Below are 17076 nucleotides of genomic sequence, written 5' to 3'. Positions count from 1 at the left end.
ACATGTCCCAAATCTAACACCTCCCCCACCCTGATCCAGAGTTGATGCAGACCGAGCTTCATCACCTGCAAACTCTGCACATCATGGCCGAGATTTTCCGGCGAGGCATGAGACAAGAGGTGCAGCTGGACACCGAAGCGGTGGAGCGAGTCTTCCCCTGTCTGGATCAGCTGCTTCTCTTTCACCACGCCTTCTTTGCCACCATGAAGGAACGGCGACACAGCTCGACCCAGCCTCAGGGCCACAGGAACTACCTCATCCAGAGAATAGGAGACATCTTGCTCCAGCAGGTTAGCTGGTGTTCATGGGTATACCTTTTGTCTCAGGTGTGGTTAGACCGGATTAGGTCATGTTTGAGTCGCCTGGTTCTACTTTTTGCAGTTCACGGATGAGAACGGGGAGAAGATGAAGCAGGTATACGGGGAATTCTGCAGCCGCCATAATGAAGCTGTCAGCTTTTTCAAAGAGCTCCAACAACATAACAAAAGATTTCAGACCTTCATCAGGGTATTTAACGTTTGTGTCATGCTTTCAAAAATCATTAAATTAAAATAGACTCACTCCCTTTCACCTCACTAGATCTTTCATAATTGCTATACTTCATTTTTAAAGCAACAAGGGAATAATTCTTTGGTGCGACGGAGGGAAATCCCAGAGTGCATCTTGCTGGTAACCCAAAGGATTACAAAGTACCCAGTGCTGCTAGAGAGGATTCTACGCTATACTCAAGGTCAGTCATCTACTGCCCTCTGCTGGCTACAGGCTCTTATGATTACTAAACCTACGTGTTGGGGGGACAAAAAATAAAACCTTACTTTAGTTAAAAAAACAAGAAAACCCTCTTTTTTTTTCTTTTTGTTTTTCCTTTGCTCTGTCCATCAGAGGAAACAGAGGAGCACACAGACCTTTCGAAAGCCCTGGCTCACATTCGAGAGGTGATAGCAGCCGTGGACATGAGGGTCAGCGAATACGAACGGCACCAGAGGCTACAGGAAGTCTTTAATCGCATGGAGAACCGCAGCGCAGCTAAGCTGAAGAGCGGACACACCTTCCGCAAGCAGGATATGATGGGGCCCGGACAAGTGCTCAAACACCAGGGGGTGCTCCTGTGGAAGACTGCCACCGGGCGACTCAAAGGTGATACATGATACTCAGAAGTTCATGTGTCATTTTTGCATCCTATCTGATCTAACTGTTTTTCTACCTGTCGTTATTTTGCCCAGACGTCCTGGCGCTGCTACTCACAGACACCCTCATCTTCCTCCAAGAAAAAGACCAGAAGTACACATTTGCAACTGTGGTACGCATTCAGTAAAGAAATCAGTAATAAACACTGCACCATGTAAGGATGATTGATGTTTTGTTTTGTTTTTTTTCTCCATGCTTTAAATGTGTTAAAGGACCAGAAGCCTCCAGTGATTCCACTACAGAAGTTAATAGTTCGGGAAGTAGCGAACGAAGAGAGAGGGATGTTTCTGATCAGCGCCTCAGCGGCTGGACCAGAAATGTATGAGGTCCACACGTCGTCCAAAGAGGAGCGAAACACATGGATGAGGCTCATTAGAGAGGCCGTAGAGAGGTGTGTATGAGGCCCTTGCCTGAACCTGCCAGTTTTTCCTTCCCACCGTCACCAGATTCTTGCTCATTCGGGTTTGTTTGATTGTTGGGGTTTTCTCTGTATTATTGTAGGGTCTCTACCTTACAATATAAAGCACCTTGAGGTGTCTGTTGTTGTAATTTGGTGCTATATAAATAAAACTAAACTGAATTAAATTACAGTTTAAATTGTGGGGAAAAGGAGGATTTTGAGAACTGAATACACAGATTTTATGATGTGTACACATTTGCCTGCCTGACCTGATTTAACTGTCGCTTCTGTTCAGCTGTCCGGAGGACGAAGAGGAATACACAAGTGAATCGGACGAGGAGAAGCGAGCTGCCGAGGCTCGTTTTCAGAAGATCCAAAAGCTACAAGGTATTTTTAACCATTTTGTTTGGGGTGTTTTTCCTATTGACCGTAATTATTTTAAATGTAGATTTATTACAGGGTTGGGGTGTTTTTTCAGTGCTGTTGTTTTGGCTCTGCAGATGCATTTCTCTTAAAATGTTAAAACACTGCAGATGAACTGCCAAAGGTTCTTAACTTGCCTGCTGCCTTTTATGCATTTGTCAAAATGATGTTTTGCATCTATTGTAATGGAAAAATGTTACATTGTTGTAACTTTGTTGCACTGAAGCTCTAAAAGATGCTTTACAGTCTGATGACTTGCACATGTTGGCTCAGCATATTTGTGACTGTTAGATGGACTATTCGCTGTTCATTGAGCTGCAAATGAATTGATGCTCACATATTATCAAGAGTAAAAATATTGAGCGTATAGAAGCATTATTAAAGACTGAAGCATCTCTGAATGGTTTCAATTACACCACGCTGAGTGTCGTCTCTTGCCTAAATGTTCTAAAACATTTGCAAACACTAATAACAATTAAAGCTTGTTCTGAAGTGCTAAAGTAACAGACTGTTCTGAAGAGTTTCACACATGATTTGGCTACGTTCAGCTGTCATTTAAGAAATGAGCCAAAGCAACTGAGAAAAACTGTAAACATAGTAGCTGTTAACATTTTACGCTCTTTGAACTACATGAACTCTTGTACCAGAGAGCCTGACGAGCCAGGACCAGCAGATCTGCTCTAGCCTGGCGGAGAAGCTGCAGATCTACACACAGCTCTCTGTTCTGAGTGGGAGGATGGAGGCTTCGCTAGCTGAACCGCGACTGCTGGTGCAGCCACACTCAGAGGAGCTTCTCCAGGCTTCTGCGCTGCTGACCGCTGCGCTGCAAGAAGGTGAAACCTTCACATGCACTGCACACTTCAGCAAACATATTTTCATATCCACAGTGTTCTCAACTTACAGTACTCCTTATAGTACTTGTAAAAATCCTAAACAGTTATTGAAAAGCTTTTGTAAAACCCCTTGAATTGAAGCTGAGAGTTTGCACTTGATCACATCTTGATCATTTAATTAAAAAATCTACTGTAGCAATACAGTACAGAGGAAAAATATCCAAAAACCTATGTTCCTAATTCCTTTATTGTTGTGTTTTATAAACAGAAAGAGCAATACATGCAAAAAGAAGAAACATATTTACACTGTAAGAATAAATCAGAAAATCACAAATATAAGTAAGAGATATAAATAATCTTAGCAAGCTAGCTCTAGCTCTTGGTATATATATTTAAAGGGGTGCAAAAAATGCATAATGCTAAACAGCACGGCAGGCAGCATCTGTTGTTTTAGCTTAATTTCCATGGGATCAAAGTAACGTCTTTGGTGCTAGGTTGAAAGGGATTTTTTTTCTTTTTGTTCCACACACCCTGTAATCCACTAACTCAGCGGTCCCCAACCCCCGGGCCTCGGACCGGTACCGGTCCGTGAGTCGTTTGGTACCAGGCCGCGGGAGTTGAGGCTCAGGTGTGAAATGTATGGTTTTCAGGGTTTTTATCGGTTTTCAGCGTTATTTTGTTATCGTTTTTATCGTTAACTCGGTTTTCCTGGGTCTTTTCACGTGTGTTATGAATAAATCTTCTTTTTTTCAGTACCGGTGCTAGTTTTATTTTGTTGTATTGATCCGCGACACCTTAAGGCCGGTCCATGAAAATATTGTCGGGCCATGGTGCAAAAAAGGTTGGGGACCGCTGCACTACATGATGAATAAACCCATTTTAGGAAAATTCATAAAGTATGAGATGCTGGCGCTTTAATTTAACAGAGTTACATGATTTTTAAAAGGCCAACAGCTCCGGCGAGAAAACTTGGATTATGTTCTTACAACAAAATTGAACTGTTGATGGCTTCAGTTGATTCAGTAATGTTGTTACTGATCTTACTAGTTTGAGTTTTACACTTGTCCCGTCTGTTTTTTTTCCAGCTGAGAACCTAAAGGCCATGTTATCGTCCAAGGCCCGTTCACTGTCGAGTCACAGCCAGAACTCTGACACAGACTCCGTGTTTCCTGTCAGCCCTGCCGTACCCGTCGAGCCCTCAGACTCTTTGGAGGTCTCGCCTGAAGACCCTCGGGGCAGCGAGGGGAGCTGGCCTGAGACCTTTGTATTTCAGTCCACAACTGACTTTCAAAAAGACAATCGAGGCGACGTTGACTTGAAGGTACGCAACCTGCTGTTTAAAATGTGTGCTGTGACTTCACCATATAAACAGAGAAGATAAATTAAATTGCTTTTTGAGTTAAATATTGATGCAGATATCAGGAGGCAATGCCTCCCTCGCTGCTGTACTGCAGAGGTAACGTGTTTCTTGCATCTGAGCACGGCTTCTTTCCACGTCTTTACAGATGTGTGGCTCAAGGTTGTTGCTTTAATAATTCAGTGCAGTCTATTAGAATTACATTTTGGCCTTAATCTAATGAATCATTGATAAGTTCATAATAAAGGAAGTCCATTTAGTTTCCTGAGGTATTGCAGCATTAAATATTGATATGGGGACTTATTCCAAAAACCGTGCAACAGCCTTGCTGCTCTTTGCAGCTTTCTGTGGCCTGTGAGGTAAATTACTCTGATAAGAGAGAGTGATAATTTAACCCTAAACAATGTGGTGACATTTCACGCGTGGCCTCCAGGGGGCACAGGTGTTCTGTCAATGCAACTTCAAGCTTAAAGAGGAATGCAGCTTGTAGTTACTTGTGTAGCTAACTAATAGGAAGTGAAATCTTGATGTTCACACATGAAAACTGCGGAAGACCCATTAATCTGCATTTTGTATCTGACTCTGTCTATTAACAGGTGGCTCAGAGTGTCCAAAACCTGACTCAGTTGCTGTACAGTCTGCAGGTGAGCTATTTTTATTTACCCTCCTCACAGCCCTCATCTATATTAGGCCAACAAAGAAATTAAAAGAAAAAGAAACACACCTCCTGTGATCTCAGTATGAACAGATACGTTCTGTATCATAAGCAGGCTCTCATTCGCCTGCGCACTTTAAACAGAAGCATCACTCTGCTGGAGCTCCAGGAGCTCATCTCACTGATCTGTTTTTTGTTTTGTTTTTTCAGTCAGGAGACGTAGCAGGATCTTTTGCTTCACTGTACACACGCTCCTTCTTTGGTGTAAAATTTAAATTTGTGTGAGGACGAGAATGTGGGTGTATTTGCAAATGACGTGTGTGCGCGCTCTTGCCTATCTACTTAGGCTCGAGGATTTGATCACGATGTGATTTCCATATACAAAGTTTCATTTTGGGTATGAGCAGCTGTGGCTTCCTGTCACTAGTTGCTGTGACCTTAATGCATAAAAATTAAAAGTCATCACTTTAGCCTTGATCGTGATCTCCGTCACATTTTGCCATTCAAATACGTTGCGAGGAGGCAACACGGTGGTAAAAGTGGCAGTTGATCATTTGCATTTTGATGAACCATGTCGCTTTTGACTTTCCCCTCTCTGTGCTAGGCTGCGGTGACCATCCAGGACAGCTGCTATGAGGTCCAGAGGCTCCTTCTCCAAGAGAGCGGCCGCCCTTCCCCTCGTGCCCAACGGCTGCATCTCCCAAGTGTCCGGGGCAGCGCCCTCCAGGATCAGGAGAAGCAACGTAACCTGGAGAAGCAGAAGGAGGAGGCGGCGGTGGCCCAGCGGCTCCATGACCGCCTGCGCCAGGAGAAGGAGCGCTGGGAGCGAGAGTGCCAGGCTAGGAAGAGTCAGCAGGGGGCGCAGGAGAGCATGCTGGAAGAGAGGGAGAGGCAGTGCCAGGTGGCAGCGGAGAGGTTGAGACGTGAACGTGTAGAGCTGGACGAGCAGCTCGAGGAGTACCAGCAGAACCTGGAGAGACTCAGGGAGGGCCAGAGGAGCGTGGAGAGGGAACGAGAGCGCCTGGATGAGCAGCAAAAGCTGCTGCAGTGCTGGAAGCACGGGCCGCAGGACAGCCCTCCAACTGCGAATCCTCACATGTTCATCCCACTTGATGGACAGCAGGTATTGGGGGAACCAGAAGTGATAGCCCTTTCTTTTACCAGTGAATCTATGAGCCAGTAATGCCCCTCACTAACGCTCGTGACCTCAGTGGGAGCAGATATACAGCATCTATGGAGTATTTCTTGTGCTAAAATCATTAATAAGAAGCTTTTCTCATACAGCCATCAGCCAGGGTTACGCTGGCTCACACATTCACACCTAGCAGTCCAATCCCCTCTTGACATACGACCTGCGATAATGAGAGCAATTTCAGCACCATTTGTCTTAGTGCTCCGGCAGCTCTGCTCACCAGTAAACATCTTAATGATTGATGATAATTAAACCACTGCAAATAAAAGCTCTGACAAAAATAATTAAAACCAGAGGCACACGGCCTAAGAAACCAATCAATTGTGACCCAAAGGGGCTTAGATTATCGACACTTTGTTTGAAAAGCACTCCAGCAAAATGTCCCACACAGCTGGAAGGCATGGAGGATAAAGGGTGTGCTGTTCCCCCTGCCCTTTAAGTCCCAATATACCTCACGTGGAACTGCAGCAGTGGTGAAACTAATTTAGCACGTACATCTATCTGAACCTCCGCTGGCTTATGGGGCTTGTGTCGCTCTGTTCGGCAGCAGGTGTGACTTGTTCAGAAGACACACAGAGAGCACAGAATGGACGGACAAATGAGCAGGCTCAGGTTTCGATATTCCCTCTGTCCCTCATTAATTTACACACAACCGCCACCCCCACCTTGGTCTTTTCCAGGCTAGATGTGATGAGGCTCTCCTGGCTTTTTGGAGTCTTTATTTATTTCCATTCATCTATTTTAGTCGATCCAACAAAAGCGTGCCGAGACAGTGCAGGTCCTAATGTTTCCCCCCCACACACACTAATGCTTCAGCCAGAGGCAATGGTTCATAGGGTCAGAGACAGATCAAATGACACACACACACACTTTGACTCTCTGGTTGCATCTAATTAGCTGTGCTGCCTGCACTCAGCAGAGGGAAAGGCCATGTTTATGTGAAGATGAGTCCTAATCTGCCCTTAGCCAAACATTAAAGGGTCGCTTCACCCAAATGACAACATGTTCCCTCACTTACCTTTAGTTGATATACTTTTATTTTCATTTTCTCTTAAGAGTTTTTGCCTTTGCAACGGTAAGTGAGTCATTTGTGAGGGAGAAAAAAATGTCAGCGAGAGTGTCTTTCCAGAAACAGCTTCTCCATTATTCACATAAATCCACAGAACATACTGTGAGCACTTTTCTTGGAAATGGCTTTCTCTGGAAGAAATTGCCTCTGCAGAAACTTCACAGTGAAGTCTTTATATTATCCACAGAAAGAAATGTTTCAGTGCTGCGAGCATCAAAAAATAAAATTTCATTCGCTTTCTTTGTATTGGAGAGAGAGACAGAGAAAGAGATCCGTTTATTGCATGAAGTGAGAAAATGTCATTTCGAGTGACTCACTTTTTGTCTTTTTGTAATTAAAGCTTGAGGAAAGTAGAGATCTTGAAATGGAGGCTTTTCTAGTTGTTGGCAGGTATGTCAAATGTGTTTCCTGGTCTTTTTATGTAAATGCGTGAGTATTTCAAAGGTGGATTGTTGACAGATTTCATAGGTGTGAATGCCATCCAGCTGTCAGCATTCATGATTTGTTAATGATCTTATCCTGGAACAAAAATGGGTTTCCTCTTCCTGTTCTCACGGTTCTCGAAGATGATCTTGATAGTCTGGATCGAGCCCTGACATTTCCTCCCTCTCCCTCAGGACTCGGCATCAAGTCCGTCCAGAGGCCATACCGGTAACGGCTCTGTGTTTGTGAACGAGGCCGCGTTAGCCAGTACCAGCGTCAACAACCGCCATGTGCACCACAGAAGAAATGATGCTAGCACACACAATTGTCTCAACTCCCTGCTGGCCCAATCCAACGGCAGACAGCCTTCTGGAGCTAAGACTCCCCACGGCCAACACTCAGACTCCCAGGGATGGATGATGGGGACTGGATACCTCTACAGCACTGCAGGAAGGCATGGTAAGAATTACCACAAAGTTCAGTTTCAAAGTTAGAAAGAGAAGACACAAATGCGAATCCAGCTTGGGCCTCATATGTTTTTTAAACTTTTCCAGTCACTTACTTGGTACTATATTAATTTCCAGACAGATCAAAAACTAATGAAGTAATTGGACTGTATGATACACTGAATTTCATTTGCATTCACATTTTGGCTTTCAGTGGTTCTAATTGAGATATACTGATGGTGTCGATTTGGTTTTAGTTTCATGGGAATAATCCCGTGCGTCTCTGTTCTGTACACTGGTGTACTTACTCTCCTCTGTCCGTTCAATTCAATTTCATTTATATAGCAAAAAATCACAACAGTCACTGTTATATTCAAAGCTAAAGATACTACAATAGTGGGGAGAAAACCACACGATTCAGACAACCTTCTATGAGCAAATAGTTCGCAACAGTGGGAAGGAAAAACACTCGGTGCCTCACAGGAAGCCCCCAGCAGCCTAGACCTATTGCAGCATAACAAATGGAAAGTGCAGGGTCAGCCGATCCAACCTTAGCTATAAGCTTTTTAGAAAGGAAAGTTTAAAGGCTTGTCTTAAAATTAGAAAGGTTGCCTATCACTTGAATCCAAACTGGGAGCTGCTTCCACAGAAAAGGGGCCTGAAAGCTGAAGGCTCTCCCTCCCATTCTACTTCTTAAATATCCTAGGAACCACAAGTAAGCCTTCAGTCTGAGCACAAAGGGGATATGGTACTATGAAGCCTTTAAGATAAGATGGGACCTTCCTCTTTGAGGAAGACCTAATGATACTGAGCCCTCAGCTGGCCTCCATCTGAGTCTCTGGTACACTTGTAACAGTGCTGGTTTCAGAGCTTTTGTTTTGCTCAAACAGACCTCTCAAAGTTGAGGTTGGGATATATTTTGACAATTCTCTCAAAAGAGGATCGTATTTTTTATAGCACCAAATAGCTCAATTTCTTATTTCCATTTCTACTACATGTAATAAGAACATGCATTTTAGCACAGTGCTACACATTGCATTTACCTCATGTATTTGAACAGTAGCGTACTGTGTTATCACCCTGTCAACATAAATTAGAAATCTGCGCCCTGTGAGAATGTCAACAAACCTTCTGCTTGCACTGGTTTCACCCATGCATGCGAGAGCCTACTGTACACACAAACACGCCGCGCTCTCAAGGCCGTATCCACGGTGAGGCCTTGCCTGTCCTCCCACCACCTCCACCTGCAGCAGTATCGAGTCCCCCAAACTCCACCCCACCCCACAATGCTCGAGCCTGCCAAAGGAAAAAGAAAATCAATGCTTTCTCTATCTATCGAGTGGCCGGGGAGACAACAGCGTGTGAATCACAGTCTGCAGGCGATGGCTGACTGATTGGGGCATCGATCTGAAAGAAATCTTTGCAAAACTCATTACAGCATGGCTTGTCATCGCATCAGGTGAAAAGGGGGCGGCGTGAGCGTGCGGGGGGTGGGGAGGAATGAGAGATGCAGTCACAGATTAATCAGGTTGCGCTCTGGAGGTGTCGGCTACATTCCCATGTTTGCCCGTCTCCATTTCTAATCCATTCATCAGCGTGCTCGCCCCGATGCTCTCAGCAGGCGGGGAAAATTACAGTTTACATTCGGCCTGTCTCCCTGAGCCCTCGTAAAAACCGGGTCAGCGCAGCCTAATGTGGTGTTCCTGCTATTGTTTACCAGCTTACAGCAGGCAGCACAATCTCTTTGCCATTGATCAGCTTATTAACCTTTCCTCATTATTGAGCACACGCAATGCCCCAGTGAAACCTGAGTCACTTGTTAACAAGCCCGGGTGGATGTCTGCCTGCACTCTACAGTGCAAGGTGTGCTCCAGCTGATGTGTAACCACAAGGCTCTTCAGTGGGTCCCTTGAGGGTCTTCTCAACAGTTAATAAAAGGCCAAATCGCCACACATGTTTTTGTGTCTTAGGTGCAGTCTTATATTTTAAGAGCTCTCGTGCGATCTCATTCTGGGTCACAAGCTGCCTGGTATGTGGAGGAACCTGGTATCTCCATTCTTCTTTTTTTCGTGTGAAAAGAAAAGGAATCTCTTTCAGATGCAAATGATCCATTGTGCTGTCAGTCACATGGATCAAAATATGATCTCTCTTCTCATCCTCACCTGTGCATGTGACTATTTCTTCTTGTGCATACGACACACACACACACACCTTTTTTAATTCAGTGGATTTCAATAATTCGTTCTGGTTCAGTGTAATCTTGGAGAACCAGTTGGATGGAATTTTTTACGCTGACGCTTCATCTGATGAGTCGTATCAGGTTTTTGTTGTTCACCTTTTTACACAAAAGACGAGAGCTCTGTGAGGAGGTTGAGGAAGAAAAGAAAGGTGAAGCCGCTTCACTTTACGGCACGCTGACGAATTCAAACCCTGTGCAAAGTGCTGCAGGAGGCAAAAAAACCTGCTTTGTGACTTTGTGCTCAAGCATCGCAGTGCACAGTAGCTTTTGAATAGATCATTTTTCTGTGAGTCTGCCACACACTTACAAAACAGTGGACATAACACAATACAAATAATAATGTAACACATAACTTAGGAATGGGTTTTTTTTCTTGCAAAGGTGCAAACTTAATAAAACCTCCCTTCATCAGGACATTTTACTGCTTTCTTTATAACACTGGTTGTGGAAAGGTGTCCAAGTGTTGTGTATCAGGCATTAAAAATTCCTTGGCATTCAATAAAAAAGCTTTGTACACTGTGAGCCTATATAACACAACGATCACGGCACATTATTCATTCATCATTAGTTCCCTAATAAACAGTATTGTTTTTTTGACACCAGCGTGTTGTTGTCAGTCCAAGTGCTCACAAAACTAAAAGACTGAAATAAAAAGAATGAATTGAGTTGTCTCTGCTTAAGGCCAGCAGCTCCAGGCTGGTTAGATTTAACTAGCTTAACGCAGCCACTTCTTCAATCAAACCCATCGAGCCCATCCACAGAGATCCCATTCGCTTCCTTTTATTTCATTGTGCTGAAGCCGGCTAAAGTTAATCTGAGCCCTAATTCTGTTTAAGTTTGCTTTTATTTATTGTCAGAATTTAAATGAAAAAAGTAACATTCTATTGTTTTTGTTTTTTTGTTTGTTTTTTATACATAGAACATGATATCCCCTACAGAAAGCTAGAAATCTGTGAATGCTTCAGTCACACGGGGAAAACAGTAGTTGGAGACATATATTCAAAGCAACTGCAACAATATGGCAATAGAACAACAAGCTATGCTTGATGGAGTCAGTCTGCAGTTAGTCTGCTATGAGTGTGCAACCGAATTGGGTCAGGTTGGCAATTAAATGAAATCTCTTTGTGATAATATGTAGATTATGTGTGAAGAATTTCTTGAAAACTGCAGTTTATCTGTTGTCTTCTGCACAAAAAATCATATTAACAACTGGTCACTTTGAGGTTACTTTATTTGTATTTGTAGGTAAATTTGATCTGCAGACGTCAGTCATCCATCCTCACATGCACACTCTTAATACAACAGACAACCGAAAAGCATTCAGCAAAATTCAGAGTCCAGCCAGAACCTTGTAGATTTCGATCAGGAATTCAGAATTGCCTCCACCAATAACGACGTATTTGCTGCAGGACATTGATTAAACTGTAAAATCAGACATACTTGATTTTATATACGAATGTAACCAGAATACAACCTGTTAGTAATCAAGTCAAGTCCACTATTACCAAGCGATGTTTTGCAGAGATGTGTTGGCAGTCTGCCTGCATTTATGATTTGCAGACAGGTTGCAACCTTCAGCAACCTGTCTGCAGTCAGTCTGAGTTGGATGGTGATTGTTTGGGATGCAAGTACCCGCAATCAGTTTCCGAAAGCAACAAAGTTCGTTGCAATTCTCAGTCAACCATCGACTTTTCATAGACACAAGGAGGTCAGCGTGCTGTTTTTACTCTAGTGTGACTGAGCCATAATTGGTCAATAAAGGATTTATTACAGCACATACTCTCTTGGTCGTGGCTGCTTCCAAACAATAATTATGCCAGACATTGGGAGCATCGTTAAATTAAAAATAAAACGGTGACAATCGCCGGGTGGCTGGGGTTAGAAAATCATTGCTGATTTGAATTTGATCAGGAACTTGGGAGAGGTGCGAGCTCTTCCCTGATTGTAAATCATCTGGTTAAACTGTCAGCACCAATTTTGCATTTGGTTTATGTATGCAAATCAAAAAAATACATACACTTCAAAAAATAGACTCATCTCTTGTTGTGCTGCATTTTATTTCATGCTGTGAACTAAAATGCGATGCTAAGTTGTTAAAGTGGATACTTCTCTTTTGTACACTACTTTCTGCAGAGCGAGCACTTGTTTCTGTAGTGTTTGAATTTTGACGAGTCAAACATCAGGAATTTTGGGCTTTCTGACCATTACGAGTACACCAACTCTTAAAGTACTTCATGTATCCATAGTTGATAAAGTGAACACACTTCTGCACTCAAAATAGTGAGTTTAAGTATGACACACAGCAGTAGTGTAGTATTTACCTTTCACTGCTGTAGACAGAAAATAAAACAACCCCGTGCCACGCTTTAACAGCCTTGTGTTTATTGCAATTTAAATATTTAACAGCATGCATGTCACATTATCACTCAATCTTAATATTTCATGGATGAAACTCAAAGAAAGAGATTTGGTATTTTTATCTTTACATCTCATCTAGTGGAGGCCTGGCCTGTGTGTTGGCTAACAGAGCTACTCTGACAGACTCTTATATAATTAATCAAACAGACACTTTCCTACAGGGACACAATGAGGCAATTTATAGTTCACGCCATCTGTTACCATGACAGCACACCTGCCCTAATGCTAGACAGCACATGGAGGGAAAAAAGAATGCAAGCGTAGCAGAGACAAGTGATAGTTACCACCTACAAAAGCATAGCCTCTTTAAGAGCTAATTGCATCTGAATAATAATGATACTAATCCTTGAAAAAGATTATGAGAACAGCAACTACAGGCTGGTCAGGGTTATAGTATTTTGCTGTGAGAGTAATTCAGCGTAACCATATGCTTGCCAACTCGTAGGTGTTAGCAGTTTCATTTGTCATTTCTGGTCCCTTGTCTCCTCCTCTCTTTTTGTCCGCCATCACTTGCGAGGAGGCTGATGTCATCGAAGCCTGACAATTGATCGTGTTGAGAAAGCTGCTGATAAAAGTGACACGCCTGAGCTGAGGGGGTGTGATGCATAGCTTGAAATTCTCTTTTTTCCCCATTTTCAGACACGGTGCAGGAGGGAGCAGCAGGCTCAGCAGCGCCTAATCTGTATGCTGTTAGTGATTACATAAGTGGGCTAAGCAATTAGACCGAGCTCATTAAACACGTGGCTACGTGTCCCATACTGTCGGATACTTGATCAGTGGTGAATAAATAATGTCTCATTGTTCAATTTCAGTAATTGTATTTCTCCTACAAATGGTGTGTTTTTTTGTGCCCACTCAGATCACAGCTACAATGGGGAGACCTGGTCACTAACAGCAAGTGGAACTGACCCGTATCCGGTGCGCCCGCATCCCGGTGACCCTCAGCTGGTTTCCCTGGAGACCGACAGTGGAGGAGAGGAGGGCAGGGAGGAAACTATTGTGTACCTATGAACGTTGGTGCATTTCAAACTCTAAAAAAACACCCGGTGAAAGACATTCACAATCAGCATCAGTACTGGACTGTGCCGCCTTAAGAAAGCATTTCTGTTTTTTTACATTTGTTTTTCGGCATGCTTGTTTTCTACCATTGAAAGGTTATTTTGGTCTTTTTTTGTAAACAGTTTCTGGCAACATTGAGAGAGAAACAGACTCTGTCTCACTTGTCATGCACCTTAGCTCAAAACACCACTGAGTGTTCAGTGTTCCTTGTTTTCTGTCTTCTTCTTCTGTGTCTGTGTGTCTGTGTATATATCTGGCCATATATTGACTGTCAAATCCCCTGCAGCCCTTTTCCCCTTCTCTGCTTTTTACCGTCTCTCCCTTTTCTCAGGTCCTGCATATCTCACCCCTCCAGCGCTATATTTATTATTGTTCCCACTGAGTGAGAGAAAAGCATATACTCCATATCAGTGAAACATCAGCCTGGATCTCTCAGGTGGGCGATTGCTTTCCCTTGGAGTAAACTGTCCCTGTTTCATTCATCAGACAGGTCCTGTTTATTTACCAGCTAAAGAGCAATGGGGAGCACAGATCATTAGAAATGAGAGATGAGAGCCGACAACATCAGTCCCACGTTTTGCAGTCTTGCCGTCTCATTTATTTCCTTTTATCTGAAGCATGTTTTTCTTGTTTAAAAAATAAGCCCAGTTATGGTCTTAGTGGGGATGTTGCAGCTGGGCTAATCTGTCAGTTTTATCAGGGCGTAGAAATGAGAAATAAGCTTTCGAGCACTTGAGTATTATTTCCTGCAATACACAAAAGCACACTCGCTCAAACCGCCTTAAGTCCTGAAGTCAAAATTTAGCCTGGCTCTTTGGATTGTCCAACTGTCCATCAGAAATGAAATGAAATGTCCTAAAAGCTGTTGGATATATTTCCATAACATCTTCTAAAGACATTTGTGATCCTGCTTGACACTTGGCTGGAACGTCTTGACAAATATTGGTGGGAATGTCATGACCTTTGGTACAAACGTTAATGATCTCCACAGGAAAAAAATGTCACCGTAATTGAGCCTTTAGCATTTCATCTAGTGTCATGTTCAGGTCAAACATTTAAAAGTGGCAACAGACTTCAGCACCCGCTGTCACACCCATCACATCATCTAACTGGGGAGAGCAACCACTCACTAATGGCTCAGTCACACTAGAGTAAAGAAACTGCTCTAGTAAAAATAAAATTGCATCCTACTTGTGACTAAAGTGATAATTGGATTGATTTCTTTCTTTTTTTTTGTGCATTCAGCGACTAATTGGAAGTAGTTAGCTTGACCAACTGGTGCAACACCTTCAACCTCTGGGTGACGACTTTTTATTGCAAGAAGATTGCACAGGTCACCTGGTAAGGCATACCTGTCTCCAAACAGTCACAAGCTTGGATTGAAATCACTCAGACACATTTGTCAAGGGTTGCAAATAACTGGCACCTAATTTATAAACACAGACATATTGCCAACAAATTGGAATCAGTCCGAGTCAGTCTGTGCCAATAAGTGAAATTCGTCTTGTCTTTTGCAATATGTACTCGAACTGGTTGCCAACTGGTTGTAGTCTAGTTATATGTCTACATAAAAGCAAGGTTGATTTTAAGTGCCTGTGTCCTTTTCAGTGAAATTGCTGTCATGTAGTAACTACTACATTCCTGTTTTAAATCTATGGCTGCACTCTGAATGTAAGTAGCTAATGTTCATTGCACATATTCGAATAATTTCAGTCATGCAACTATGTCCGACCACAGTTATTCCTTGCCTGATTAGTGCATTGTAATGGGGAAAGTGCTTACTGCTTTTTAGTCCAGATTTAGTACCAGTGGCAGGAAGAACTGCATAGTTACAGTGATATTTTTTGGCAGCAAGCCTAAACACTGTCATTTCATAGCCATTACAATGTGCTTCTTTCATAAAACCAAATGTCCCTTTAATTTTGCAAATGCTACAGTTTTGAACAGTTCCTGTAAACAAAATGACCTAACGGGTCTCTCTTTGTACTTAGTGCTGATTTAGTAATATTAGTGTGCTAAGACCCTAAACTAAGACTGAGGAACCATTGAACTACAGTGCTTAAAGTTCAGCATCATAAATATGTTTGCTCAGTTTAGCTGTCTTTCTTTGCTTGCTTCATAGGGTGAAAAATGTATTAATATAAATATCCTCCCAAGTGCCCAGAACAATAAGAAGTTGCCTTATTGATGCTCTTGTGCTCTGTGCTGAACTATTACAATGCAGCTAGCATTTACATATTGCTTCTCCTGACGATTTTTTATTTTTTTTGTATCAAATGTGCCAATGCTTTAGGTGTCTCCTAGTGTTTGTACAGGCACTATAACATGAATCTTGTTTGATTTCTGTTGTAGTGTAATCAGACCACAAGGCAGTGGAGTATTTTGAAGTTTTGACTTAATACCATGTACATAACTTATGTGCTTTTATTTATTTATTAAAAAAAGTCATGTTTTACTGTGCGGTGTGAAGGGTTCTATTGCACAAAGACGTGAACGTGTGTAACCAGGTCTATTTTCTTGTTTTGAGCTCATGTGTTGTACATTCTTGACTTTACTGATAAAATTGCATTTAAAAAGAATTTCCCGCGGTGCTTTGTTTTTCTTGAGGTTTGTTTGATGGGGCTACATGATGGGGTTTATTACACTGAAACAGCAAAATAGCTGAATCATAAACAGAGAGCTCAGCATGGGTGACAATAACACTTCAGTTTTTATGTCCTTGGTCTCCTTGTGCAGTGTCTCCAACAGTGTAAACAGATGTGTGATTGAGCTTCCCGTTCAGCTGCCAGCAGTGACAGGTGGCAGACCAGGTGCGTGAAAGTCAATGATTTCCTATGTGAGCGCACTGCTGAATTGCAATCATAAAATCCGCTCCAGTATCAGATGAATGCAATATGTTGTTTTGCAACAAACCATACGTTTCTTGGGCATTTCATTATTTGCTATTTTCAAATACGGATTCCTGCGAACCAAAAGTGATCTTTTCACGAGAGGCCAAAAACAAAAACAGAGCTTCCAGGTTTTTTCCTGACAATAAAAGTAATATATTTCGTGTGCTCCTCCTGTGTCTCTGCGTCTGTCGCGGTTTAAGAAGAGCAGATGTCTGTGATAGCAACAGGGTCCCGGCTCTGCCCCCAATTTGCATCTTATTATTTCACAGACTATTGCATATTTTGTAAACACCCACTTCATTCCATGTCAGCTGCACGCCCCGGTCTTTTTTCTGGCTTAGTACATTTTGCATTTAATAAGTATGATTTTTTTTTTGTTTGTTTGTTTAAAGACCTGCAGTGTAATTCATCATTTTTTGGACTCAGAGTTAGGGTAGGGTAGGGTATGTGGTAGCCTAGGTGATCAAACTGGGCTTAGTAAAA

At 42.6% G+C, this 17076-nt stretch overlaps 1 protein-coding gene across 5 annotated transcripts in view; it reads left to right on the top strand.

Annotated features, from left to right (window-relative positions):
• Nucleotides 1-16281, top strand: part of arhgef28a (Rho guanine nucleotide exchange factor (GEF) 28a) — a 53913-nt gene extending 37632 nt beyond the window's left edge. For all 5 annotated transcript variants that reach the window (XM_005949650.2, XM_005949652.3, XM_042223238.1 and 2 more), the window contains 13 exons: nucleotides 40-290; nucleotides 382-507; nucleotides 613-730; nucleotides 883-1137; nucleotides 1224-1300; nucleotides 1401-1579; nucleotides 1884-1975; nucleotides 2659-2844; nucleotides 3930-4165; nucleotides 4798-4845; nucleotides 5461-5979; nucleotides 7735-7999; nucleotides 13503-16281. In XM_005949650.2, coding sequence (XP_005949712.1) covers nucleotides 40-290; nucleotides 382-507; nucleotides 613-730; nucleotides 883-1137; nucleotides 1224-1300; nucleotides 1401-1579; nucleotides 1884-1975; nucleotides 2659-2844; nucleotides 3930-4165; nucleotides 4798-4845; nucleotides 5461-5979; nucleotides 7735-7999; nucleotides 13503-13654 — 2504 coding nt within the window. In that variant the 3' untranslated portion in view covers nucleotides 13655-16281. The remainder of the gene's footprint in view (nucleotides 1-39; nucleotides 291-381; nucleotides 508-612; nucleotides 731-882; nucleotides 1138-1223; nucleotides 1301-1400; nucleotides 1580-1883; nucleotides 1976-2658; nucleotides 2845-3929; nucleotides 4166-4797; nucleotides 4846-5460; nucleotides 5980-7734; nucleotides 8000-13502) is intronic.
• Nucleotides 16282-17076: the final 795 nt, after the last annotated feature.

The sequence above is a fragment of the Haplochromis burtoni genome, unplaced genomic scaffold, assembly GCF_018398535.1.
Source record: "Haplochromis burtoni strain Fernald_Lab_line unplaced genomic scaffold, NCSU_Asbu1 Contig_107, whole genome shotgun sequence".
Classification (NCBI taxonomy): Eukaryota; Metazoa; Chordata; class Actinopteri; order Cichliformes; family Cichlidae; genus Haplochromis; species Haplochromis burtoni.
The sequence above is the reverse complement of the archived record's forward strand: the minus strand, read 5'-3'. Positions and strand labels throughout refer to the sequence as shown.